The sequence below is a fragment of the Abrus precatorius genome, unplaced genomic scaffold (assembly GCF_003935025.1).
Source record: "Abrus precatorius isolate BTA unplaced genomic scaffold, Abrus_2018 Scaffold10, whole genome shotgun sequence".
NCBI classification, from domain to species: Eukaryota; Viridiplantae; Streptophyta; class Magnoliopsida; order Fabales; family Fabaceae; genus Abrus; species Abrus precatorius.
Window position 1 is genome coordinate 18189929 of NW_020874292.1, and position 27516 is coordinate 18217444.

The 27516-nt window shown below is 31.1% G+C and overlaps 1 protein-coding gene across 1 annotated transcript; it reads right to left on the reverse strand.

The window, feature by feature from the left end:
• Nucleotides 1-13210: 13210 nt before the first annotated feature.
• LOC113848944 (dihydrofolate synthetase) lies at nt 13211-21596 on the reverse strand. Its single transcript, XM_027478393.1, has 10 exons — nt 21235-21596; nt 20964-21061; nt 20683-20833; nt 19479-19541; nt 19080-19241; nt 17565-17756; nt 16893-16992; nt 16349-16480; nt 16009-16140; nt 13211-13823 (listed from the first exon to the last, which is right to left on the reverse strand). Exons 1-10 carry the CDS (start codon nt 21505-21507, stop codon nt 13486-13488), a joined length of 1641 nt encoding a protein of 546 aa, XP_027334194.1. The 5' UTR covers nt 21508-21596; the 3' UTR covers nt 13211-13485.
• Nucleotides 21597-27516: the final 5920 nt, after the last annotated feature.

The window sequence follows — 27516 nt, forward strand, 5'->3', positions numbered from 1 at the left end:
CTACTGGATTAAACAAAGTTCCACTACTTTGAAGCAAGTATGGAGGACGAACCTTTGTAACTGTTCAACATCAATAATACAAGTGCGTTTCAGTGAATAGAGAGAATGAGAGAGCGCGAATGTCCAAACATTGCCAGAAAACCAAGAAACGATTATGAATATACCTTAAATTTGCAAATGCGATGTCAACTGTGCTTGTTCTTCTGCAAAAATTTCTCACAAAACACTGAACAAAGATTAATATGCATGATCGTAACTAATTTGAAGATTTACTTATATTTATATTTATATTTTGATAAAAAAAAAACTTGCTCGTTAATTTTTTTCTTTTATTTTTACGGGAGTGTATTGGTTTAGGAATATAAAGGACTTTTTTAGTTGAAAAATATCCTGCAAATTTTAAAAGACTTTGCAGGATTTTCATGAATTTTAAGATTTTGTACGATTCTGCAAGACTTTAAAATCAAGATTTTAATATATTCTGCAAGACTTTTAAGTCAAGATTTTAATAGATTCTGCGAGACTTTGTGGACTTTGTAGAATTTTGTCAATTTTTTACATAAAGAATTCAACATTTTTTCATACATTCAAATTTAAAAAGAGTCAAAGACAAAAATAATAAAAAATAATAATGTCTGGATAAATAATAATAATAATTTTTCATAATATCATGTCCTCTAAAATAGCATTTATCCACATATTCATAGTTATACTAGTCCTCTAAGCATTAGCGTCTTCTCACTCTTGCTCCTGGGTTTGAATAATATTCTCAAAATTATGATCTTCATTAACTGGTAATATTAAAGATGAAGATTCATTCATCGGTATAATTGAAAATTCATTAAAACGACATTCTTTGCGAAAAAAATTATGTAGTGTTGCACATGCTAACACAAGTTCTATTTGTATCTTAAATAAAAATGGAAGTGCTAACTTAAAATTTATGAACCTTGATTTAAAAATACCAAATATTCTCTCGATCTCATTCCTTAAAGATGCATGACAAAGATTGAACAATTCTTTCTCATTTTTAAGGTTATTATCCTGACCTGCAAAATCTTGTGTATGATATCTTATACCTTGAAATGGAGTTAAAAATAGGCGTTGGTTAGGAAATCAACAATTCACCAAAAAATATTTACCTAATTACATATGTAATATATATAATATTATAATAATAATAACAATAACAACAACAACAACAATAATAATAATAATTATTATTATTATTATTTAAAAAATAAGCACTTACCTTAAGCCACTTTAAATCCATTCCTCCTTATTATAGCATCATTTAGTAGTTTAAAATCATGAGCCGAACCGTCCTACCTACTAAGAATGTACATGAACTCCAAATCAAAATTACAAGCAGCTAATACATTTTGTGATATCTTTCCACGACGATTACGATAAGAATACTTATTAAATTTATATCTCACCTAGGTACCTATATAATTAAAAATAATACTATAGCCCCATAAAAGGCTTAACTGTTATATATATATAGGGTATACATTATTATTTCTATATTTTAAATATTTAAACATCCATTTATTTATTTAAAAAATACTATATGCTATAGACAAATATCTTAAACTCACCAGTTAAAGGTGCTAATTAACTATTTGAAGATCTACAATTGATTGTAAAGATCATGATATCAATTTTAGCTTTCACCTTTCTCTTTTCTTGACACGTGTTATAAAAACATTGTTACTTAAAAGTTAAAATTTCAAGCGTTTTCTGTGTTATATATATTTGAGAAACAAACTCAACTAAATAGAGCAAGTCAATGATACTGTCATTTACGTTTTTACTGAATAGGAGAATGGAATAGAAACAATATTACAATATTATATACGAGCAGTAATGCAGTATTATTAGTAGAGAAAAAAAAAAAGTAAAGAAGACAGGAGCATAGAAAAAAAAAGAGATGAAAAACTTACCTAAAAATTCTTGAAACACTTGAAAAGTCACTTCAAACAATCCTCCAAAATCTGATAGGTTTGGATGAGATTATTTTATAAATTTGGTATTTATAGATACTACTAAAAAATCCTTCAAAATTCTTCTAATACAACAATCTTTAAAATTCTTATATATTTTTAATACCAATGAATTATTTTTAAGTTGTAAGAAGTCTAAAATGAATACCAATAGATTTTAATAGACTCTTTAAAAAATCTTAAAAATTCAGATTTAATACCACTTAATTGTTTTTAAGCGACATAAAATTCTGATTAAATATCAACAAACTTTTTTACTTAAAAAAAATCTTTTAAAATTCTATAAAATCCTAAACTAATATACACCCCTTAATTATTATAATAATCATCGGCTGCTAATTTAATTGCAATCAACAACTAATTTTCTTAGGTCACTAATTTATACTTTTCTTATAGTGTAAATCTTGATTCTATTAGGGATACTTCATTTTATTTTATTTTCCTTCTTCAAAAACCTTCACAATTTTAATTTTAATGATATTACAACAATTTCCCTTAAATAAAGGTCGTACAATATTAGAAATTTGAAATTATTATGCAAACATATCATGTAATTTGAAAAGATTAAGATAATCATAAAGTGAATAAAGCCGTTAACCTTGCAAAGTAGAACAAATGTTTTTAAAACCCAATTGATCCACAATGGACATTGGATCACAAAGAGCTATCATCTTTACAAGTTCCCTCTTTCCAATGTCTTGATTAAATGCATAAGAACAAAAAACTACTATTTCACTTCCTTTTTTCCTCAGTTTTGAGAAATGTTTTCCTTATTATTTCTAGAGTTTTGAGGTTAACAAAGACTTGAAATGATAGAACAAGTGTGAAGTTCCTTGCTATGATTCACCCCCAACGTTTTGAACCACAGTAAGTATTACTAGCCTCTACTTTCCATTAATATTCTGCTACTTAAGGTTTTGTCTTAGATGAATAATCACTACTAAAAAGTCTGTTTATACAGACAGATTTTTAGAGCATTACAGACGGTTTTTTCTATTACAGACGGATTTACAGACGGATATAAACCGTCTGTAATATCCTCGTCGGTAAATAATTATAGACGGATTTTCAAATCCGTCTGTAAGTTACAGACGGAAAAATCTATCTGTAAGTTACAGACGGTAAAATCTGTGTGTAAGTTACAGACGAAAAAATCTATCTATAAATTACAGACGGAAAAATTCGTCTGTAATCCGTCGGTGATATATTTTACTATAATTGATATTTTTTTATTTGTATATATATAGTTATTTCCTGCTGTTCTTGATTATCACAATTTATAAACAAAATAGAAACTATAGATTCGGCATCTAAACATTCCAAAATGATTTATAAAATATAAAATTTAAATGTTGTTACAAAGGAAGAAAAAAAAGCATCTAAATAAATAAATTTAAAAATAAAATACAAGTCTTCATCAGGAATAATCTATATGGTCAAAATCTGAAGGAGCATCATCATCAGTAGAAGAGGAGTCAGTAGAGGAATGATGCATGGAGGTGAAAACCGGTGGTGCTGGAGCTAGTGGAGGAGGAGGAAGAGGTGTGAAGCTGCTTGCTCTCATGAGCTCAAAATAAGCATGCATCTGCTACATTTGCATATGCTGCTGCGTCATCTGCTGCTGGACCTCCCTTTGCATTCTCGACGCCACCTTCTTTTCTATCTTCTTCTCCATTTTCTTTGCCCACTTCTTCTTCCATGCACTTTCTTTGCTCTTCCACATCTCCTCATTCTGCTTCTGGAGTTCTTCATTGAGGGCATGGACCTGAGTGCGGACCATGTCCTCCACATCCTCAGGTGCAAGAGAAGGGGAATCTCCAGTGACAAATGCAGGGGACATGGAGTCTGCAAAGCGGCCCCCCATGCCATAAATGCGACCTTTATAAAGGCCACTCACTGTCTGTGACCACATAGCATCCTCATCTACTGACTCTGGATTCTGAGAAGATGTTTCCTCAAGCCTTTGAATATAGTCATCCTACAGTTCAGTTCAGATAATTAGATATTAGTTTGGAGAACTATTTAATAAGTCGCTAATAATAACATATATTATCAATAACTATGACTTACATATGTGGCCTGAGATCGTGTATCAACCCACAGGTTTTTGTCCTGCCTGCGAGTGTGTGTCTCTCTAAACAACTCTCCAGTAGTAGGTGGCCTCTTCAACGACTTCTCCTGCAATTAGAAATAAACTACAATCTCAAATATGAAATTATATATTAGGGCAGAATCTCCCCTAATACATGTTAATTTCCTTACATTTGTTTACTATTTTTTTACAAAAATGAAAATTTCACCTAAAATCAACTAATAAATTATATAACAATAAATTATTCGATACATCAAACACAAACACATCACACTCCTAAACCGTTCTAGAGCACATCCCCTTATAACTCCACAACATGCATATTCTACAAACTCCACAAACACAAATAATCCCACAGCACACAATAATCAGGTTCGGAGAAGGACCTCTACGCCCTTCCCCCTAGTCATACAATCTCCAATCCTACAACTCTATCTTAGAAATTTTAAGTCTCTAAAAAACATAAAAAATTAAAAAACTAAACCGATTAAAAGTTAGAGTATCGTACCAGGAATACAATGATGCAAAAAAACTTTCAAATGGTTGCTCCAATAACTCGCAATGGCCAAAACACTGAGTTCTTAGAGAGAGAGAGAGGGGGAGCGAGAGAGAGAGAGGGTTCTGATAATGGGGAGGGGAAGAGGAGACGCGGTTTTAATGGGTTTCAGTCATTACAGACGGGAAAATCCGTCTATAATGGGTTTAATGAAACGGTGCGTTTCAGGAGGCACATTACAGACGGATTTTTCCGTCTGTAAATGCGTCAATCCCATTTACAGAAGGAAAAATCCGTCTGTAATGTGCCACCTGAAAGGTCGGCTAAAACTGCCATATTTACAGACGAGAAAATTCGTCTGTAATTTCCCGCTATAATATTTCGTCCTATTTTCAAATTACAGACGGAAAAATCCGTCTATAATTACTGTCTATAACGTTTGGCGCCAAAAGGCGGGCTAAATACAGATAGATTTTACAGACGGGGTAAAATCCGTCTGTATTACAGACGGATTTACAGATGGATTTTTCAGAAAAAAAAAAATTATTTCACAAATCCGTCTGTAAAGCCGTCTGTAATACAGACGGATTTTACCCCGTCTGTAAAATCTGTCTATATTAAGCGCTTTTCTAGTAGTGAATACTAGTTTTAGTTGGAATGTAAATTTCATTTGGAATTGAGCCTTAGAGTTTCAATGGAAATCAAAATAACATTCATATTCATAGAAATATATTCAATTTAATCACTTTTGATACTTCTATCTAAGGCAACGAAACATGTTCTTTCTCATCACCGTATTAGACACTTGCTCACTAGGCATACAAAATAAATTTGGAATGATATGAATAATAAGGAATCAAGTAATAAAATGATGGCTATAATGAAGTGTTTTAACCTCAAACAACTTCGAAAAACAAAACCGGTGTTTAAGAAGTAGTAAACAAATAACTAATCAAGCACCTAAACAACAATTTGGGAAGATATTTGGTAATGTGATATTAAAAAGACATGCCATTCTATACACTTACAGTTATGAAGTACTTGTTGACCTCAATGAGAAAAGTTGTAAAAGGTCATTCTTAATAATCCATAACTATCAATTTGTATCAATGAAAAAACATGATACATTTTGTATAATGACAAGTTATAACTTTCTTAAACAACTATCAGAAAACATATTAACATTGAGCTGTGAGCATGGTCCATTTTATACAATATAAGTTGCAATTATTCTACGAGCCAAATTAAATAATTTTAGTTAAGCTAACTAGCTACTGACCCTAAACTTAGATGAGATTACACTAGATATAATCGTATAAAGCATGACATTGTAAATAATAATGGATTTACACGATTGATTCTTCTCATAAATTTTTTTGAATTTATGAAAACAATTATGAACAAAAGCCAAAGTCCATCAAGCATGCACAAAATTAAATGAGAGATCGAAATACCGAAGTACCAAACAATGCAAAGATAAACTAGGGTGACACAAGGGTGGCAAGGGACGATGGGCTTCATCTAGAGGCATTTTAGGCAGTGAAGTAATACTAGTGCCGTTTGTTGTTGCATCTTTAAGTGAGCTTCAAGTGCTATAGTGGTATTAGCTTTAGCTACAAGACTGTGAGCGACAAGAACGAAAATGTATGTGTTTCAAGTGTTTAATTTTAGTCCTTATTAAAAATATAGCTTTTTATCTTTTAAGTTTCATTTCAATTATGTTTGTCTCCACCATAAATAAAATAGTGCTATACGTAGCATTCTAATAACAACCCATCAAGAAAAATGTATGATAAACTATAAGAACCAAAACAATTTTAAGAAACAAAACTTAAGGGGTTGATTAAGGTGGTTTTTGGTTTTAAGTTTAAAAAACTTCAAACACTAAAACATATTTTTAATTTTAGGATTTGTGTTTCAATCTTTTGTTGCTTTCAGTTTTCAAGTTTTAATATAAAATTTTTAATCCAGCATATACGAATCACTCAATGTATACTTGTGTTTGTTTGTCAATAATAGTGATTAATTGGTGGTATTAGTAATGATAATGGTGATAGGTGGTTGGGATAAGATGACCAATAATGGAAGCTAGAAATGTATCAACAATAATGATACTAACAATTAATAGTTGTGATGGCTGTGTTACAATTGTGACAAAGATAGTGCTATAACAACAGTTATGCAATGGTGGTGGTCATGGTATTAGGTGGTCAACAATGGTCTTGAAATCAACAGGGGTGGTGGACAGTGGTAGTGATGCAAACGATGGATTCAGTGGTTGATTGAAAGTGATTGTATTAACAATAAAGATGCTAGATAGGGGGAGAGAATAAGAAAGATAGCAACAATGATCAGTGATGATGGTAAAAATAATGAAGATACAAGTCTTTTAAGAGAGATTGAATGATTTAATTTTACAAATGGAAATAAAAATCAATACAACTTTAGTTTTAAAAGCTGAGCTAAAAATGTTTTAAAAATGATGAGTTAAAAACCAATTTGGTTTCATTTTTTCCAAATAAACTATAAAATAGGGATATCAGTTTCTCCTTGAAGTCGGAAATCTCACGTGGACTATCCCATTTAGAGCTTGGGATTGGGGATTTTTTTCATACTCCGCTGCCGCAAGATTCACTTTCCTGAAAAGAAAAACTAAAATAACCTTAATTAACTATATATTTGTGTGTATATTGTTATAATTTTTAAATAATATACTATATTTAAAATAAAAATAATAATTACCTTTTGAATTTTGTTTATAAAATTAACAATTATAACTTTTCATTTAGTAATCAAAGTTAATTAAACACCCCAAAAAAACAACAGAACTCAAAATTTTAACTATGTATCCAAATTGTAATATAAGTATCCATGGGAACTTGCAAGAATGAGACAGAAAAAAGAAATAACATGTTATATTTCGTTATCTGCGTTATATTTTTGTAATTATTAAGTAAACTTTCATACTAATATTTTTTATAAAATGTGAAGTTAAATTATTTATTAAGATTTGTATAAAAAGTTGTATATTGAAAGCTGGGTCCCTGCGTAAGAAAGCTTCATTCATTTTCCAAACTGAAGAGTCATTGATTACTACCCACGAAATATATGAGCAAAACATTAGTGCTCTTTCCTCTCTTTCTCTCTCATCTTATTTTTGACTTCGCATCTCACGCTGACGAGAAAAGTGATGCTTGGGCTCTCTCTAAATTAATTGCACATTCACAATGAGATGGATATGTTGGAGGCCAAAGTGAGTCCCACAGGCTCGATTCTCTGTTAGATTTCCATGCCCCATCTTCCATCACATGTCTCCATCTCATTTCCTCTTACCGTTGAGGGCTAAATTCGCTGCACCCCACTTTCTCATCATCAACAAATTACCTTCCTATGTTTATCCTAATGTCGGGTCATGTTAATGTAGTTTAAGATAATAATCTTATTTTTTTCTCTTTTTATATTAAACAAAAAACACTTATTTCACTACATTTTTCTTTTCAAATTAAAAATACAAAAGAATGTAAGTAATATGATATCGGTAGTTTTGTAGTGCTTGAGTGGCATGCACAGTCATGCCACAAGAATAGGTCTGCATAACCTGTCAACATGACATAATTATCAAAGGTTCAGTATGATTCACTATGATAAGCGTGAATGGAATATTAAATACATGTGTGAATACTTATTGGACTATTATTTGGGAATGTCCAAAAATATTAAGTTTATCTGGATTGCCCCATATCACCAACAACAAAGAAAAATCTTGGATGAAATTAGAAACCAATATACGCTCTCAAACTAGTTCACTATTTCTGTAAGTGAATGCAAAGTTTAAATCTCTAGACGATACTCTAATAGCTCTGCAATGTAAGTCCGAAGCCTTGTGATTAAATTTAAAGTATATATGATTTGGTTTGTCGAAAGATATATCTCTCGTTTATTTTCCACGTTTTGAAATCAGTGTTTAACGTAATAAAATATTGCATATGGTTTAGTTGAAGGGCATGCATTTGTTCTTGTGAAGAAAGTGAATAATATTGAGTTTGCAAGAGGATCGGAGCATCCGGGCCTAGAGCAATTCCTTTGATCCCTACAAAAGAGATTGTACACAAAGCAAACCATTTTTATTATTATCATTCATTTTGATAGCAACAACAATACTAAACATTGGCCAGGCTAGTTGATGGCTAGTCAGCAATAATGAAACTACAAATAGTAGTTGAGAAAATGCAGTCATATATAATTCACAATAAAGTGCACAGGAACATCCAGAAACCAGAGAAAATGATGCACCCGTTTGTTGTATATTGTGTTATAGTGTATTATTGAGTAGATTATTCATTTTCTTCATATAGGAAAAATATACCTGCCATTTCTTGTGCAACCATAATCCCCATTTGAGAGACAATTTTCATAATGGTCTGGAATGGGACAGGGTGGGTGGACCTGTTCCTTTACAAAATGTATAGACATATCTTACATCAAAACCACCCTGCAATGATAGCATAACTGTGGCCTACTTAGATGAAAAATAAGGGTGTACCTTCCAGCACAATAATTTTGAATGTTATTGTTGGCTTTTGTCATTTCCAGTACTTCACAAAATGCCAAAATTTGAATTACCTCCCTCTGTTCATGATAGTGACTACTAGCAATAACGGCGTATTACGCAGTGTGTTTGCTGTCTTGTGCTTCTAAATTAGCCCCACATTTAACCACGGAACTCAATGTTTCAAACATATGGGGTTCTTTTGCTATTCAGGTCTCCTCCTTTGTTTCCCAGATACCCTTCTTTTACACCTTTTCTTAATTATTATTATTATTGTTGTTGTTGTTGTTGTTGTATGAGATTTAAACCTTGGAATTATTGGTTGTTTTACTTGTTCATTGGTGGTATCGGTTTTGTTAGAGTTGAACTTTACGTTTTGTTGTGAATATGTGTTCTATAACTTCATAGGAGGGGATTCATTGATCTAAGAGAGATAAAATATAAATGAAATTGGGAGTAACATTAAATTTTATTATTTGACGTAGAAGGGATTATCTGCATACAGAACATGTGACACATGAATGTCAAGAGATGAAAAGTTTTGTACAGAACTGAGGCTAAAACTATGCAAATGTCGCTACAAAGTACAAATGTTTTGGGAAGTTTGTTAGAGATGCATATATGATTAAAGGCCAATTTTTGGCAATTTCTTGGTATTAATGATGCCAACTCAGGAGGAGACAGTATCAAAAGTATCTCATAAGCAGTATTTCCCTCGAAGAAGCAAAATAAAACATGAGAAAGAGCTAGTTAGAAAGATTCATAGCACAATATTGAGAAATTCCCTAAAGGTAGTTGTCAAAAGATCCCTATGGGAATTTGACTCAGAATGATACAGGCAAGCACGTCTTTCTAAAAGAAACAAATGATTACTATTTGCACTCTATACCCATGTCTCAGAGGGTCAATTATTCCCCTAATTAGTGGATAAATCGTGAAGCTTTTGATGATGCGTTTTAACGTCCATTCATCCCTCTCAAGCTCTTGTTTTGTTTGTGCCCAAGAGGCATCACTAGTAAAAATATACTTAACAATGTAAATAGTAAAAATCGAACGGCAAAATGAAAAAATTGATAAAAGAAAATCAGACCTAAATCATTTTTTGTACTTCCATTAACAATATCATCCAATCATACATTATTGACTTTTATAATTAGTTGAAAATGTGAAACAATTTATATTGATAGTATATGAAAAGTATATTAACAATTTTATTCTTAAAATTATATTTTTATATAAGAAATAAGTTTTAATTCAAAGTGAAAAATATTTTAAAACATATAAGATTTATTTGCTATTTTCTAAAATTTGGACCCTCCTGCTAGAGCCTTATGCAGGGGTTGCTTTTTATACTCCTTATTATTATTATTATTATTATTATTAACTTATGTAATTTTCTTAAATGTCCTTTATGATAATAATAAAAAATTATTCTCAAACAATGCAATAATAATTCTTGATTATTATCATAATACTGAGTCTCTATTGATCTTGACTCCCGCTCAATGATCATCTAATACTTTATCACAACACTACTATTTTTTTTTTCATTAAATCACAATTAAAATCACTATGAGTTTGTCATGTTGTCTCCGTTTCCGTCATCATGGTTTCTTTTTTTTTTATCATTTTCAGATTTAGTAAAAAATTTAAATTTTAAACGTATGTTAAAAATTAACTTCTATAAATTAAACTTTAGATGCTTGTAAGAACATGCATTCGGAAACTTAATTCCGAAATTAGGAATGCATATACATAGTAACATGCAAATTAATAAAATATATTATGACAATAATGCTAAACATAGATTTTTATTTAAAGCTTTATATAATTCAAAATTTAAAAAACAAAAACTATAACATAGTAAATTTTTAAAATTAATATATTTAAAAACAGGTTTTGAAACAAAAATTAGTTAGCATAAACATACTAACATTCAAATTAATAAAATATTTTACAACTTAATTTTCTCTTTTAACCTTAATATAATTCAAAATTAAACAAAAACTATAACATAATATTTTTTGAAATTAAAATTAATGCAATCATAAACGTTTTTGGAAAATAAATATGGTAAGCATAAGGCTCAACATCATTTTTACTTTAAGACTTAAAATAATTCAACATTTAAAAGTAAAAAAACTATAAGATAATTATTTTAAAAAATTTAAAGTTTAAAAAATTATAAACGTTTTCCAAAAATTAAGTAAGCATAAACATAATAGCATTCAGATTAATGAAATACACAACAATAATGCTCAACATATTTTTTTTTCTTTAAACCTTAAAATAATTCAACATTTAAAATTAAGAACTTTAAGATAAAATTTTTTTAAAATTAAAAATAATATAATTATAAATATTTTTGGAAAGTAAGTTAGGTAAGAATAAACATACTCACATTCCAATTAATAAAATACATTACAACATTAATTCTCAACATAATTTATTTCTTTAAACCTTAACAAAATTCAATATTTAAAATAAAAACTATGAAAAAAAGGTAAGCATAAACATAGTAGCATTCAGATTAATAAAATATATTACAACAACAATGCTCAAACATAATAATTTTTTATGTAAATCCTCACATAATTCAACATTTAAAATATAAAAAGCACAACATAGTAGTTTTTCATAAATAAATTTTCAAAATTAAGATTTTACACTTCAAAAAAATTAATTTTTAGAATTATATTTTCACACTTCTAAAAATTAATTTATGAGATTATTTTTTTTCTTCTGATAATAGGTTTCCAAAATTAAGATTTTACATTTCCAAAAAAATATTTTTTCAAAGTTTAAATTCTTAATTCTGGAAAATTATATTTAGAAATAGTTAATAATTTCAAAAATTAATTTTTGAAAGCATGAATCCAATTTCAAAAATTAATTTTCAAAAGTGTAAAATCTTAATTTCAAAAACTTATTTTTACAAAACATTAATAATTTTAAAAATCAATTTCTAGAAGTGAGAAAAATTAATTTCTTGAAGTGTAAAATTCTAATTTCAAATACTTAGAAGAACAAGAGCATGTTTGATAAAGCTTTTCAACAGCTTTTTTGAGATAAAAAAGCTGTTGGTACTTATTAAAATCATGTTTAGATGAAAAAATTAAAAGTTACAGAATGTTATTTTCTAAAGAGAAAAATTGTTGGGTTAAACGTTGAAAAATTGGTATTCTCTTTATAAAGCTGTTGAGACAAAATAAAATTTTCATTAATAACCTTACCACTTTCTTTACGGAGAGTTTATTGTCACTAACTACCACACCCACCAATACCTTCTTCAAAAAATAGTATTTATGAGCTTCTTTGAATCAACTTCTTTCCATTACAAAGATTGTATTCATATCAAAAGAATGTGAAGGATAAAAAAAAACGAGTTCAATTTCAAGAATCAAAACTAATTATAATTAAATATCAATCACTAATAAAAATAAAAATAAAATAAGTGACACAATCAAAACATAAAAAATTATGTTAAAAATCATTTGTTTAAACCAATTCATATTCCTTTTGATAATTTTTTACAAAAAAATTATCTTTTTTATATCATCTAAACATAACAAATTATGTTAAAAATCACTTTTCAGTAAACATATAAAAAAAATAAAATTCTACACATAATCAATTCTACACACAATCGATTCTTTAAATAATCTAATTTTTATAGCTATTCCAAACATGCTACGAAATGAATGCAGACAGAGAGTAACAATGCCTTCAACGTAGATGGTGATGGATGTATACTCCAAAGTGAAAGTATACAGAAGCTTCGAGTATTAGAGAGGAAAAACGAAATGTGAAGAGAGAAGGTGAAATTCCAAAGGCTATTCCTAAATCTAAAATGAAAATAGAAAAGCTAATTTAAATTGTTTTATGGAGCATTTTAGGGCAAAAAAAGTACAAAATAATTTTAATGGGCTCTTACTGAATTTTTATTACGTAATGGCTTCCTTACAAAATAATTTATCTCTTAGTAATGATTTTCTTTTTCAAGTTTTGTAATAAAGCTCTTTTATACTAATTTAAAATACTAGCAAACTTATGGACCAAAAAACAAAAAACAAAAAATACTAGCCAACTTAATATTACAGTTTTATGTAAAATAATCAACACATTATATAAAATATTAAAATATATATCCAACTATCAACTATTCCGTGACGGTCGAACCGTAATATAATTTAATAACTATTCTGGTATTAAAATGATGGTTAAGCTTATCGAGGTCCCAGAGAAGCCTGTGTTGAATGTTGATCAATCACACAACGCCATCCAAATTCTTGGTTTGTTATTGCAGGGAAATTCGTTTCAGTAGCTTCACTTAAAAAAGCCATTAACCAGCGAGAGAAGCCAAGACTGAGGATACAATATGCAGAGATCCAGTGATGACGATAACACTCTTTTCATGCCCTCTTCTGATTAGAATCTTATTTGCAGTTCTTAAACAACACATTAAAGACGACTCAGTAGCCAATATGGTCTTATCATCAGAGCCTACTGGCTCTTCCTTTAATAATTCCCTGTATTCAGCCATTCCGTCATGAACAATTCCAATGCCAAGCTCGTCAGAAGCTTTAATCCAAGAGTCTCTCAACAAAGAAGATGGAGTTGTTCGAGTTACACCTCCAGCAATAGCAGCTTCTGTCAGAAGAACAGTCTCCACATGTGCACCTGAACAAATGCAGTAGCATAACTTGTCATTAGATACTAGTATTATAGGCTTAAACACAACAGCATTGTTTTTTTCAATTTAGCTCTTCTAAAGTGAGAGGTACACTCGGAGAAAAGTACAATATTATACCTGTTCACATCAACACAGTAAATTTTTTACAACATCATGAGTTGTTATATACATGCATATTTTATCACAATCTTAACTATTGATTCAATCAATGATTACAACTCTGCATTTTTCACTCTTAAGTGCACCCCTTATTTAAGAACAACCAACTCCTTCATTACCCCGGATCAAAAATTGAAACAACGTTGTTGAATTTAGAGGGGGAGGAAGACAGAGCTAGAAAAGAATATTTTAAAAAGAAATTATCGGATGAGAATGCTTTGTTATTTGGTATGAATGTAGTAACAGGTTATTCAAGACATTTATCTATCTATCTAATATATACATATATTATATTAGGTTTTTTAGTTGACTTAGCTGAGACTATTTCCTAGGCTAACATTAATTATGAACAGTCCCAGACACTATTAACCCATGATACATGAACATACTATTTCTAGAGGTTTGGTGGTGGTGTTCCCAAGGTCTTAATCAATTGGCATTAGAATCTTCCACCATCAGCTACAAACAAGCAGTGTAGGTAGTGATGTACAGTGTCTGGCCAAGACTAATAAAAGGGCTAGGAATAGTTATTAGTATTGCAAGAATCGTATGATTCATATCCCAATTTGATGCGACTCCAGGAGCCATCAATACAAATCACAAGCTAAATTGAATTTGATTTTGAATTGCATTTTGAAGCACTTGACTCACATCTGAATCACAAGAATCAAGAATCTAGAATGCATCATTCGATTCTTGCAAGCTCAGTTCACACAAAAATGGGTTGGATCACATAGGACCCAGTTCTGGAAAACATGATTTTAGGGTTTCTTCTAGGCAAATCTGTCACTCAAATTAGAGGGAAAGTGATGAAATCTGTCTGCGGTTGGAAACTTGAGGACAAAGGCCATAGCTGTCTTTTTACTTTTTCATTTTTTGGGTAGAAAGTAGCGTACCATCCAAAGGGCCCAAAAGACTGGGTCTAACTTAAACAAAACAACAATAGAGGCCCAAAACTGAAAAACACAGCAAGCACTACACACTACACAGACAGAAAGAAAAACACTAATCACTCTGCATGCTTCTGCCGCTTTTTTATTTATTTATTTGTTTGGGTCAAACGGGCATGCATGTTTTGATGAGGACAAACTACATAATGCTGGTTAAAGGTTTTTAATTTAAAAAGAAATAAATAATTATGACTATAATAATTCATTTTCAAAAGATAGATGCTTAGGTACTTTATATTTTTATAATAATTAAATTAAATTTGTAATTATTTTGGTACTTTTTAAGGAGATATACAGCTGAATTGAAATTGTAACTTTTTTGTTATTGTTATCTATTTAAAGTTTGTTTCAATTTGTTAGCTATACAATGAGTTATTTTACTTTAAATTCCCATGATATAGTTATTTTTAATAAAAATATATGTTAAAATACTTTTCAAGGCATTTTTAATTATTGGTCATGAATTTTACAATTCATGATATGGTTTGATTCACGATGAGTCCCAATTTGATAACTATGAGCCTAGGATCCACGTGGGGTGCCCAAACTGTGCAATGTGGCGGGATGTTTTGATCTAATTGCAAGGTAGTGGAATAGTATCCCACATTGGAGGTATAGGATTTTAGTTATAAGATCCTCAGGCTCTTCAACTACAACGGCCAGCTTTTGTAGTGGTTCTCTTAAGGTTCTTATATGGATGTCATCAGAAAAACAATAAGAGAAAAAGGTTCTGAATGAGCAAAATAACCTAAAAGAGAAAGGAAAACTATTGAAAACAAATCGGTTCCGTATTCTTACAATAGCATTAAATGACATGCCAAAAATACCTATTGGGTGTTGGGCAAATCATTTTACCAATGATGGCAATATACACAGGAACAAAAATTTAGAGGTCTGAAGGAATCAATCGACCTTGATATTTTATGTCCTTGCTCAATTAATAAGCTTTGTCATATAACAAAACTGGCTTTCACTCTCTTCTGAGCCCACTTAATGAAATTCTATTTAAAGTTTTAAACATAACATTTTAATTGAATTATAATGTCAAATTAAAAGATTTTACCTGACAGAATCTCTTGAGCAAAGCCCAGATGGTCTTTGTCACTTGCCATTGCAACAACAAAGGCTAATCGAGCCTTGGGAAATGCCATCTTTATTGTATTCATCAGTGCCTTGGCAGACTCTTTGGTGTGGGCTACAGCATATATCCATACAACTAATCACAACTTTGTTCTCAAGTATTTGTGGCACCAACCCAGAAATATTTTAGTTCTTACCACATTACCATTAAAAATTGTAATAAACATAAAAGAATGTTTAAGGACAATGTGATATATTAAGGATGTGTCTAGTCTAATATAAAATCATCCCATGGTAATAAAAAGAAAGGTCAGAGCACCAACCTCCATCAAGCAGTACTGTTGCTCCAGCAAGTCCTAATACCTCAGCTTCTTCAGATTTCAGGAATTGACTCCTACCAAGGAGGTATGTATGCTCTAAACCAGACCTAATAGATTCATCCGAAATAATCCATCCTAATTATCCAATAAACAAGGAGAAAGTGAATGAGAAGTCATATTACACCTAAAAAAAAACAGACTCAACATATAACAATACAAAAAGGTCTTTGATTTGGTTTGTCAGGGCTGCAGAAAGAGAATGGACCAAGGGGAAAAACTATGAACTAAATTAGATCGGTCAAAAAAACTTAATGCAGTGTCTGAACAAAATGCATGAGGCTTATACCACCGCATAGTGCACTCAAGTATTTAGTCACTGGTATAGTAGGGACAAGGCCTTTGACTTTCACAGAAACCATTATAGATGTAATCCACACATCTGAACCTCAAGTAACCTCAGAACTAGAGTAAGAATATATTCAGTTCAAATAAAAAAAGAAAAGACGTACATTTAGATATGGCTAAGCTGAAGGTAAAAAAGTTGTACCTAAATTACGAAGACAGAGTGCCACACAAGTTGCAGTTGCTGCATTTTGAAGTTGGTGACCTCCAAGCATTTGCAGCTTCACATCAAGTAACTTACAGGACTACATGAATAGATATACTCATAAGGGGCTCATAAACTTTCTCAGGTCAACAATGAAACAGTAAACAGAACCTGCTAAAATAACATACCAAGCCAAGGTAGGAGAGCAATGCAGTGCACAAATTCTTTAAATATTCAGATTTTTTAAACAACATTAGACACAAGATATCATCTGACGCAAAAAGAAAAAAAATATTACAAACATATGGGGGCAAAAAGAATTAGAACCTCACACGGTGGAAAAGATGACAATGGACAATACTACAATTAGAGTTCAACATGAAGAGTTTTCTTTAATTTGGTAATAATTTTAGATTTCCGACTTTTGTAACAAACAAATTCCTGTCAACTAAATACCATTGCAAGTCATTATCTTCATACTGTGCTTGAGTGTGTCAGGTTTAAAGAATGTTCACTCTAAAATTGCACATCAAGTTTATAAGATACATCCTAAGAAACCAATGGCCACAGGAAATCAAAAGATGCCACCTCTAAACAGATAACAACACCTCTCCCCCCCCCCCGGGTGCATTATGTAAACAAACACTCAAGATAGAGAACACAAGTGCATACCATTTTCAAATCTCTTACAATTTGTATTGCTATATCACAAATTTGACAAGGCCTGCCATTGAGTATGCTGAAACTTTTCACAGTACACATATTCCCAGTGTCACAAGCTGACACTACAGGTGAATCCATGGTTAGTGCTTTATCTCGAATAATGCGCTCAATATGAGGAAGAAATGGCCCACCCAACACCAACTGAAATGTATATTATTTTAGTCAGCAAATAATAAAGGAAACAATGGAGTATCTATCAATGTAATGACATTTTAAAGAACAAAGTTTATGTACCCAAGCCCAACAAAATAAAAGAACAGAGTTCTCTATCTATTTTTTAATGAATGACACTCAAATTATGTTTACACATTTAATAACTGTTAGAAATATGGAAAAGGTAAGCGCATATTCTTGTATTTAATTGTAATCACTTTGTATAATGACACATTATATAAATATTTGCTCCAGCATGTAACCATAAGTCAGATTCATCTTATGTCTCTTGTTCCTTTTTCTTCTCAATGACAACGAAGGTAAAAATAGAAGAAATGGCTGACTTCATGCCAAAAGAAACCACAGTTTTAAAGCTGTCATTTCCACACTTTAGCCAATGTTTAATAGAACATCTTAGTCTCAAAAAATCTTACTGAACTCTAGATTAACAGCAAACAAAATTAATAAATCAAACCAAAAACCATTATTCAGCAAGCCTGTTTATATAACAAAATGCTCTCAGCAAATGGATATGTCAGCCACAAGATGAGGTTACTTGAGAGAGTGTAATGTCTGATTCATTTCCAATTTTCAGATTTCAATCTTGAGGACAAAACTTGAACTTCATCATGGGGGTATCGTGAGGACCTAGAACAGAAGGGTAGTTGCTTGGAAGAATAAAGGGAAGACAAAGGAATTAGTTTAGATACTTAGTTATTTATTTGAGGGGGAATAGTTGGATAAATAAATAGGGGCAAGTAAGGCTAGGGCGATCATTCAGGGTATTGTGCTTTGAGAGAACCAGGCAAGAACTTAGTTGTGAAAGGGGAAACCCCTTATTAAGATGAACCCCTTGTAGGAGACAGAGATCCTTCTCATACAGTTCATTTTCAGTCCAGCAATAAAGTCACACTTTTCTCTATTTCCATTATAGATTCCTTACAAAATGTGTTATAGGGAAGCAGGCAGCGGTAGTGTGCAAAGCAGTAAGCAGGATGAGATAGGGATTATGTTTAGTAGTGTTCAGGATTACAGCTGAGGCTTGGGAATGAAGAATAGTTTTTCTCTCAGGAAGAGACAACAGTCCCTGACTCCCTGGGTAGGCCAGACCTTCTAGTTCTCATCATGATCTAATTACCTAATTTCATTAATAATAACCCTTCTGAATTTCACTGTTCACTCACTTTCTATCAACTTTTGGCATTTATAAAATATTAAAATGTACTGATGTCCACAAAAAATGGATTATATCTTGTCAATTTCAGTATGTCAAATGAATATGCAAAAGAGATCCAGAGAGAAACAACTAACTGGCCGGTCTTGTTTTATGATTCCTGCCTTTGCCATTGCAATTGTTTCCAAAGAACCCCCAAGAGCTGCCAAATGTTCCTCACCTACAGTGGTTATGACTGACGCAGCAAGTCCAGAGCTCGATATAATATTTGTTGCATCCCGTGCACCACCTAACCCAGCCTGTAGAATATAATTAAAAAATAGTATATTTTAGGCCATCTTGCAATTTTTGGATTTAATGGTAAAAGAGAGGCCAATATTAACAACCACAATAATCACCACCAAGCCCCAGCTAAAAGTGAACATTAACTTAATATTCTTTTGGTGGGGAGGGATAACAACAATACAATCAGAATAATCACCCTATATCATGTTTGTATAAAGCAGTTGCTGGATGACATGAAATAGAAAAGTAACCTCAATAACAGCAATGTCAACGCTCTCATCGGCAAATAAGATGAATGCCATGGTAGTGAAAACCTGAAACATCTCCATAAGTGATCAAAGTTGCCAATATACATAATTTCTAACATACTAAATACCCATACAAAACTATAGGGAGAATAAATTAGCAAACAAAACTATTTCCACCTGGATTTTAATACAATGCTATGATTGTGAAGGTGATTGGAATAGAGCCCCAATTAGGAAGGTCTATGAGAGGAGGCACAGAGCAGCTGTAGGGAATCAAAAGCTTAAGGATCCTTTTCAATATAAAACTCATAAACTCATATGAGTTTGTATGAGTTTACAGTCTCAAGTAACAAAATCATGTCGAATCACATGTAAGCACGTTATTCAGTAAACTTGGGTAAACTAAAGTGAACTTCAAGTAAACTTAGATGAACTTGCAAGTTTATGCCCCATTCTCTAAGTTCAGCATAAAACAAGGGAAATCACATTTTCTCACCAATATGACACCACTTGGAATTAGGGAACCACTCTTCTTCCCTATCTGCAAGTTGCAAAACGCTACATTTGGAATCAGGGCACCAAAATCACATTGTCATTATATAATTTGGCTATTTATGTATGTTTTAACTATGTTATGGTGCTTTGTTTTATTATTGTGGCTTTTCGAATATTATTTTTACATGAGGCAAAGAGTTTACCATAAGTTTACATAAACTTTCGAGTTTGACAACCTTGGTTCAGAGTAGTAGAAGTTAGTTAAATCCCTAGAAATAGAAATAGAGGAGAGGGACTCTGAAAGAGAATCAGATTGTAATACTTGGAATTTTGGGAGTGAGCTGGAACACTCAAAGCATCCAGCAACATATTGTAACCATTCTTGCTCTGTTCCTAGTTCCGCATTGGGTCAGATTTGGAAAATTGGGTTTGCTGCAATCAACCATTCTTTCTTTCAATCAATTGCTACCAGTTCTATAAGAAGGTGTATGCAGAAATATTCAAAAAACGAAACATTATCTTCAGCAATATTTTAATGTAACAACACAGGCCAATAACAAGAAAGAGTGCAACAGTCTCAAAGAAAAAATGTCGAGTCCCAGCAATCAATCGGTCCCATGGAATCTCATCAACATAACTCTTTGAAGTTAACCACAACAATTTCTTGACAACATTCAAACAATAACGAATAATAAGGTGCAACATTCAATACCTCAAAATGGCTTATGCAACCATTTTCCTCTTTCATTTCCTGGTCAAGATCCGGCTTGATCCTACGAAAGAGGTCATTCAACAACTTCGCCGAGACTGGATTGCCTGATCTTCCAACTAAAATGCGTTCCCTGATAGTCTGGATATGTGGACTGCTTGAGAAAAATAAAGCCTGTCCTCAATGATGTACAAAACTGTAAAAGAGCTATAATTGAAGGCAAAATTGTTTTAAAAAATTAGAAAAAAAACAAACACAATGTTTAAATGATAAAGGTACTTCACCTAGTGTAACAGCCAACAGAATAACCTTCAGTCCGCAGAATATTAGATATAAAAGCAGCTGTTGATCCCTTTCCCTTTGTCCCAGCAATATGAACCGCCTACAATTGGAGTAAGCACTTACTTCAACAGCATATAACTGATTGAAAGTACACAAAAATTCCTAAAGCCAAGAACTTGCTCATTTTAACTTCCTGGGTTAGCTGATGAAATTTCAGATATATATATATATATATAAAGTGTGACAAGAGATAGGGAGAAGGAGAAATGAAACCTTGAACTTGAAGTGAGGATTGCCGAAACGCTCCATGAGGCGTCTCATTCTACCAAGATCGAACCCCTCGTGTGAATCTGTGCCTGCTCCTTTGGGCACTCCCAATTTCTCGTAATTTTTGAGAGACTCAAGGTAATCCAGTAAGTCTTTCATTTCCCGGTGTGAACAGAGTGCTCGTGCGGAACCCATTTGCATTGTGAATCCTCTGGGTATCGAGGACAAAAGCTTTCTGTGATGGAGAAGCATGAGGTTTCCACGAGGAAGCGCAAGCATGGTTCTGCCACAATATCAAAACGGGTCAAACCTGACCCACCCTAGCCACAACAGTCAAAAGAGGTTTGTCATGAACTCTGCACGAGCATAAAATATTATTATTATTGTTGTTTCTAAAATATATCAAAATAATATTTAAATTAAGTAAAACATCGATAAGTTAATATTTTAATTTTTATAATTTTAAAATTTATCAAAATAAGTATAATTTATATAAAATACATACCATCATTAACCATTTTAATCGTTAATATACTTGATTATCAATCATTTATCTCTATTATTATCTAGACATTAACTATTCTAATAAATAAAATAACTCAGACACATTAAATATTATATAGACATGATAGTGATGATGATTAAAAAATAGTTAAATTAACTAATAGAGATTAGTTTGAGTAGCAAATAATTTGGTATTACTTAAGTAATTAATAATAGATTAGGAGTTTCTATTCATGTTTATGAAAATTTTGAAAAAGACTCAAATTTTAGCCCAATAACATCACAAGTAATCAATACTCTTACAAGAGAAGAACCTTTTGTTATAAATAAGGCTTGGATTAAAGAAGACTTAGATGCAAAATACAAAAAAATGAAGAAAGAGTGGTTTTTCTCCACTTATTCAGATACACAACAATGGGTAGAATTTAGATAAAAAATTTATAATTATCTATATCAAATAAAAATTAATATTTACTTTTTTAATTGTTTAGAACAACACTTAGATAAAGAATTTCCTTTTTCAAAAGAGATATGTCCAATAGGGGTAGTTAAAAAATATGGAAAACTACAATAGGAAAAGAAGTCTTTTCAGAGTACCCCCACTCGAAAAAGTAGAAGCAATTTACATTAACAAATGAACAATTAACTAGATTGAAGAAGAACATTTTACATCATTAGAGTACCCCCCCCCACTCATAAAAGTAGAAGCATCACCTTTTAAGGAAGTCAATCTGCAAGAAAAACAGATTGAGAAAAATGATATTAGCAATTTACATCAACAAATGAACTTTACCAATATTGTATTAGGAGTTATTTCAGAATAATTAACTAGAATTGAAGATATGTGTAACAACCTCTTTCATTATTCAATAAATTATGTTTTGCTTAACATTAAGTAGTATTAGAATATATTTAGAAGTAAGTATAGAGGATTTTTGGAAGAATTCTGGTACAGGGGGTCTCGCTCAGGCGAGGCAAATCTCTCTCAAGCAAGACTGAGAGCCCAAAAATATGATGTTGCAGGGCTATCTCGCTTAAGCAAAATAGGATAAATTCAACCCAACTGTCACTTCGCCTAGGCGAGAGTGATCTTGCTCAGGCGAGATGGGTCGCTCAAGCAAGGACTCACAGGGGACACATTCTGCTCTCTGGACGTCATCTCGCTCAGGTGAGATGGAGCTCGCTCAAGCGAGCATATCAAGAAATAGTGGATGAGACCACTATTTACGTATCTCGCTCAGGCGAGATATCCGTCGCTCAAGCGAGAGCACGCAGGGCTGGGAGTATTTAAGAGATTTCCAGCATGAAAATTTCATTTCATTTAAAACACACATTCCCTTATTCTTCTTTGAACTCTCTCTTCTATTCTGCAGAGAAAAACCTCAGAAACTCCGATTTCTCTTCAAATCCAAGCTTGGACGTTGAGTTTAAACGATTCCAAGTAAGTTTTTTTTTTTTTAATAAAACTTTGTTTTCTTCAATCATTTTTCATGTTTTTGTTCCTCATGGATATCTCTTGGTATTCAGGAGAACTTCCATATTTAAATTCTAATCTTCTTCAATATCTCTCCGTAAACTTGTCTTTGAGGTAAGAAGGGCTCTATTTTATTGTTTTATTATAGTATTTATTGTGTGCTCATTAGAGCACTTTACATGGACATTTCATAAAAATATATGGTTGAAATATCTATGGTGTGAATAATGGATAAAAAGATGCTTGTTTGAACTGATTGGTTATTTGGATTGAATGGTTGTTACATGCTTATATGCATTATACAATGCTCAATTAATGTGAAATATTATCAAACTTGTTGGGTGATTATGATGTGATTTTATGGAATATGTCTGGATAAAATGATATTGATCTGAAGGATTTAATAGTTATAACTATAATAATAAGGGAATGAGTGGAATGGATTTTGTCTGGAAGTGTTTTACAAAGCAAGGTCTTATGAATGGGAGAAAGGATAACTCTAAGAATGATTTTAAGTGTTGGATACGAACTGGATCTAGTGTGAATAGTTACAGAGATACAGTGGGGTATAGAGTCTGGAGACGATGGAAATCTTAGGGAAACGTAAGGTGGTGAGCGACATTCGCGTATATATACACACTCTTTCTGAGAGCGAATGCGTCACATGGCCTCACACTTGTTTCTTGACTAGACTCCTGACTATGCCTTTGCTAAGGGGCTCAATTATTGTATACGTTGTATCCATGTGCATGAACTAACTAGCGACTATTTACCTAGTTGAATATGACCTCAAAAAATGCTAGAGGCATCGATATCTATGATCACAATGTACTGGGAGTGCGTATTAAAATGAGAGAATGAATAACGTATAATAAATTATTATGTTATGTATATGTGAATGTATTTACAATATGAATAAGTGTGAAAAGTGAATATATTTTCTTTATATTAAAATTATGATTTTGTAATGTAATGATTTGTAAATGATATAATAGACGCTCATCCTTACTAATATTTTCAAGAAAACAGGATGACGAAACCTCAGGAAAGAGTTAGACTAATAGATAGTTTAGTACATAATAGGCTTAATTATGTATTCAATGAATATCAAAGAGTATGTTATTTTAAATTTGTTGTTCTTGTGGAAGATAAACCTAAGTCTTTTGTTATGTTAGAGATGAATTTCTTTTATAGTATCCCTTTTGATTTTCCTAGGAGTAGAATAAATCAACCCTATGTATCTATATGTATAGTGGTAATATTAGAATTCCGGCAACCCTCACCTATCTATTTACCTATCACGACCACAATAATCTGGGCAGACCGTCTAGATAGACCTTTGAGCAAGTGACTGGTATAGAGGTCATAGCTGATTCAGGCGATTGTTACCTTGGATCAGATGATGACCTTGATTCTGAAGATTTGGCAAAGATAGAAAGCTAGTACGAGGATGATGAATAGGACCAGTCTTTAGTGTTGGGTTATGCTTGAGACCGTTTTAGGACTTAAAATTTGTTTATATGATGTAATTATTTTAGTTGTGTAAATATTATTTTAAGTTTCAGTTATTCTGACAAACAGTTTGTAAATTATTATACTTGAGATATTATATGCATCATCAGCTTCTCAAATTAGAAATTTGATTATGGTTTATTATAATCTTTAAAAGTATTGTTGTTCCATTATTATTGCATGTATAGGAAATTTTTGTTTACAACAAACTCATTTATAAAGTGAATTTTATTAACTTGTTATAATAAGATTAATTAATCCTAATTTATGATATTTATTATCATTTTTTATTATTGTCGTACCATTAATGTATAAATATAAAAATATGAATGAAAATTTTGTATAAAAAAATCTAACAAATCTATCTTAAAGAAAACTTCATTGATTTGCTATAATAAAGTCAATTATACACAAAATTTGTATTTTATCTCAAATTATTAAAGATAAAATACACATTGTACGGATTTAAAATTTTATGGTGTTACAATATGCCTGAATCCTATAAAAAAAATGGAAAGCTTAGAAAAACTCATTTTAAAAATCGGTACACTACCTACAAAAACAATAGAAGCTCTAAGAAAAAAGAGTAATCTAGAACTAGACATAGAGCAGCTAAAAATAAAAATATCATAATTAAGTTTAGAAAAAAATTCTATAAATACAATAGAAATAAATAAGTTGAATACAAAATATAACCACCCAAAAATAAAACCATATTATAATAGGCCATCCTTACCGGATATGCTTTTAGAAGTAAAAAGAAATTTTGTACAAAATTCTTATACTGGAAATGATCTAATATAATAGAATCTAGATGTACTAAGTGAACAAGCAATTTTAGATTTTATCACACAAATGGCTATGGCAGTCACAACATATAAAATAAGAGGAATTAGTGATAAAATTGTAGCAGAAACAATCGTTCAGGGATTTACAGGACAATTAAGAGGATGGTGGGATAATATGTTATCTGCGGACAGTAAAAATGCAATATTAGTACATATTAAACAAGAGACATAAAAAGAAGATGCAACATCCACTCTTATTTTTACTATAATACAACACTTTATAGGAGATCCCAGTATTTTTAAAGAATGAGTATCTCTACAATTAGTAAATCTAAGATGCCCAACTATGTTTGCTTATCCATGGTATAAAGATATGTTTTTATCAAAAGTAATGTTAAGAGAAGATGTGTTAGCTGGGTTTTGGAAAGAAAGGTTCATTGTCGCTCTTCCACCATTATTTGAACAAAAAGTCATTTAAAATCTAGAAACAAAGTGTGAAGGGAGTACAATCCCTTATGAACAACTAACTTATGGTCAAATACATAATATAATTGTTGAAACATGCATAAAAATATGTATAGATACAAAACTACAAAACCAATTAAGAAAAGAAAAACTAGGAAACCAAAAAGAGATGGATTCTTCTTTGCCAAGATTTTGGTTTCCAACCTATTAGAACACTTAGCAAGCAAAACAGAAAAATTAAAAAATAATTTCCAAAAAAATCCATCATGAAAACAAGCATAGACAACAAAAGTCCTTTTATAGGCCAAAACAACAAGATAAATCACAAATTAAGAAACAAATAAGAAATAATAATTGTTGGAAATTTGGAAAACCTTGTCAAATTGCAAAAAACTATTGGGTGCAACAAAAAAATTAACTCCTTAGAAAATGAAGAGTTAAAATTAACACTACAAAGGATAATGATAAACTCTGAATCCGAACATGAAAGTTCGGAGGATGAATTTGAAGAAGATAACAATATTGAGATATACCAATTAGATAATTCTTCTAATACAAGCTATGAAGAACAAAAAGAGTTCTGTTTAGGACCAGGATTAAGCGACTGTAACGACTGTCAATGACTCATATTTTGTACTCACATTTATAGTTTTGTTGCATCTTCCAAAATACCTTTTCTTTCTTTATTTATTTCATTTAGCATCTTTACTTTATATTTTATATTTTCTCTATTCAGACCTTTGTCCACTATTTCGATCATAATTTTTTTGTAGATTTTCTTTTTGGCTGATTCTTTTTGCAATTGATTCCTGACTTCCTGGCCTTCATTTTGGATATATGGATTGTGCTGTTTGGAGTTCAGAGTTATTTTTTTTTATTAATTTTTGAAATTTAGACTTAAAACATATATTTTATATTTAGAGTTTTTATTTAGGGCTTTTATTATAATTACTTGCGGCAACTTTGGCCCATATTTTTTCGTCTCATATAAGACCAATATATATAGGGGTCAAGAGGTTGACTTTCGTCTCTCTCCTTTTCATAATTTTTTCATTTTCTATAAGACTTTTTTCCGCTTTGGAAAAAGAAACTTTTTCATTCCATTCACATGCCTCTTTTCAGATTCTACAACAAATTTAATTTTCAATTTTGCTACAATTCTCAATTATTTTTTTCTTGCGAATCATCTTGTCTCAATTATCTTTTCATTTTCTCACAATTCTTGATTAAGATTGGTGCATGCATAATTCAATTGAACTTAGTTTTTATTCTTGAGTGCAATATTGATCGATTGATTTCTTTTGCATTTGAGATTCAGGCAAATTCGACATAGTAATCCTAGTTTGTGTCTGTGATTCGTGGTTTTAATTGCGTTTGTTTGTTTTAATCTGCATTTAATTCACTCTCAATTTGTTTTTGTTTTCATTTTCAATTCATTTTTTTGGGTTTTGCTTTCAATTCATTTTTCATTTTCCATTTGTTTCATTTTCAATTTGTTTTCATTTTTCTGTGTTAAATTATTTTTCATTTTTGGTTTTTTTTTGT

What these genes read in the sequence shown, in the direction of transcription:
- LOC113848944 (XM_027478393.1), bottom strand. Translation starts at nt 21,507, where the DNA reads ATGCTTGCGCTTCCTCGTGGAAACCTCATGCTTCTCCATCACAGAAAG. An exon ending in TTGACATTGCTGTTATTGAG is followed by an intron (nt 19,242 to 19,478) that starts GTTACTTTTCTA and finishes TATATTCTACAG; the next exon opens with GCTGGGTTAGGTGGTGCACG. An exon ending in TCATAAAACAAGACCGGCCA is followed by an intron (nt 17,757 to 19,079) that starts GTTAGTTGTTTC and finishes TATACATTTCAG; the next exon opens with TTGGTGTTGGGTGGGCCATT.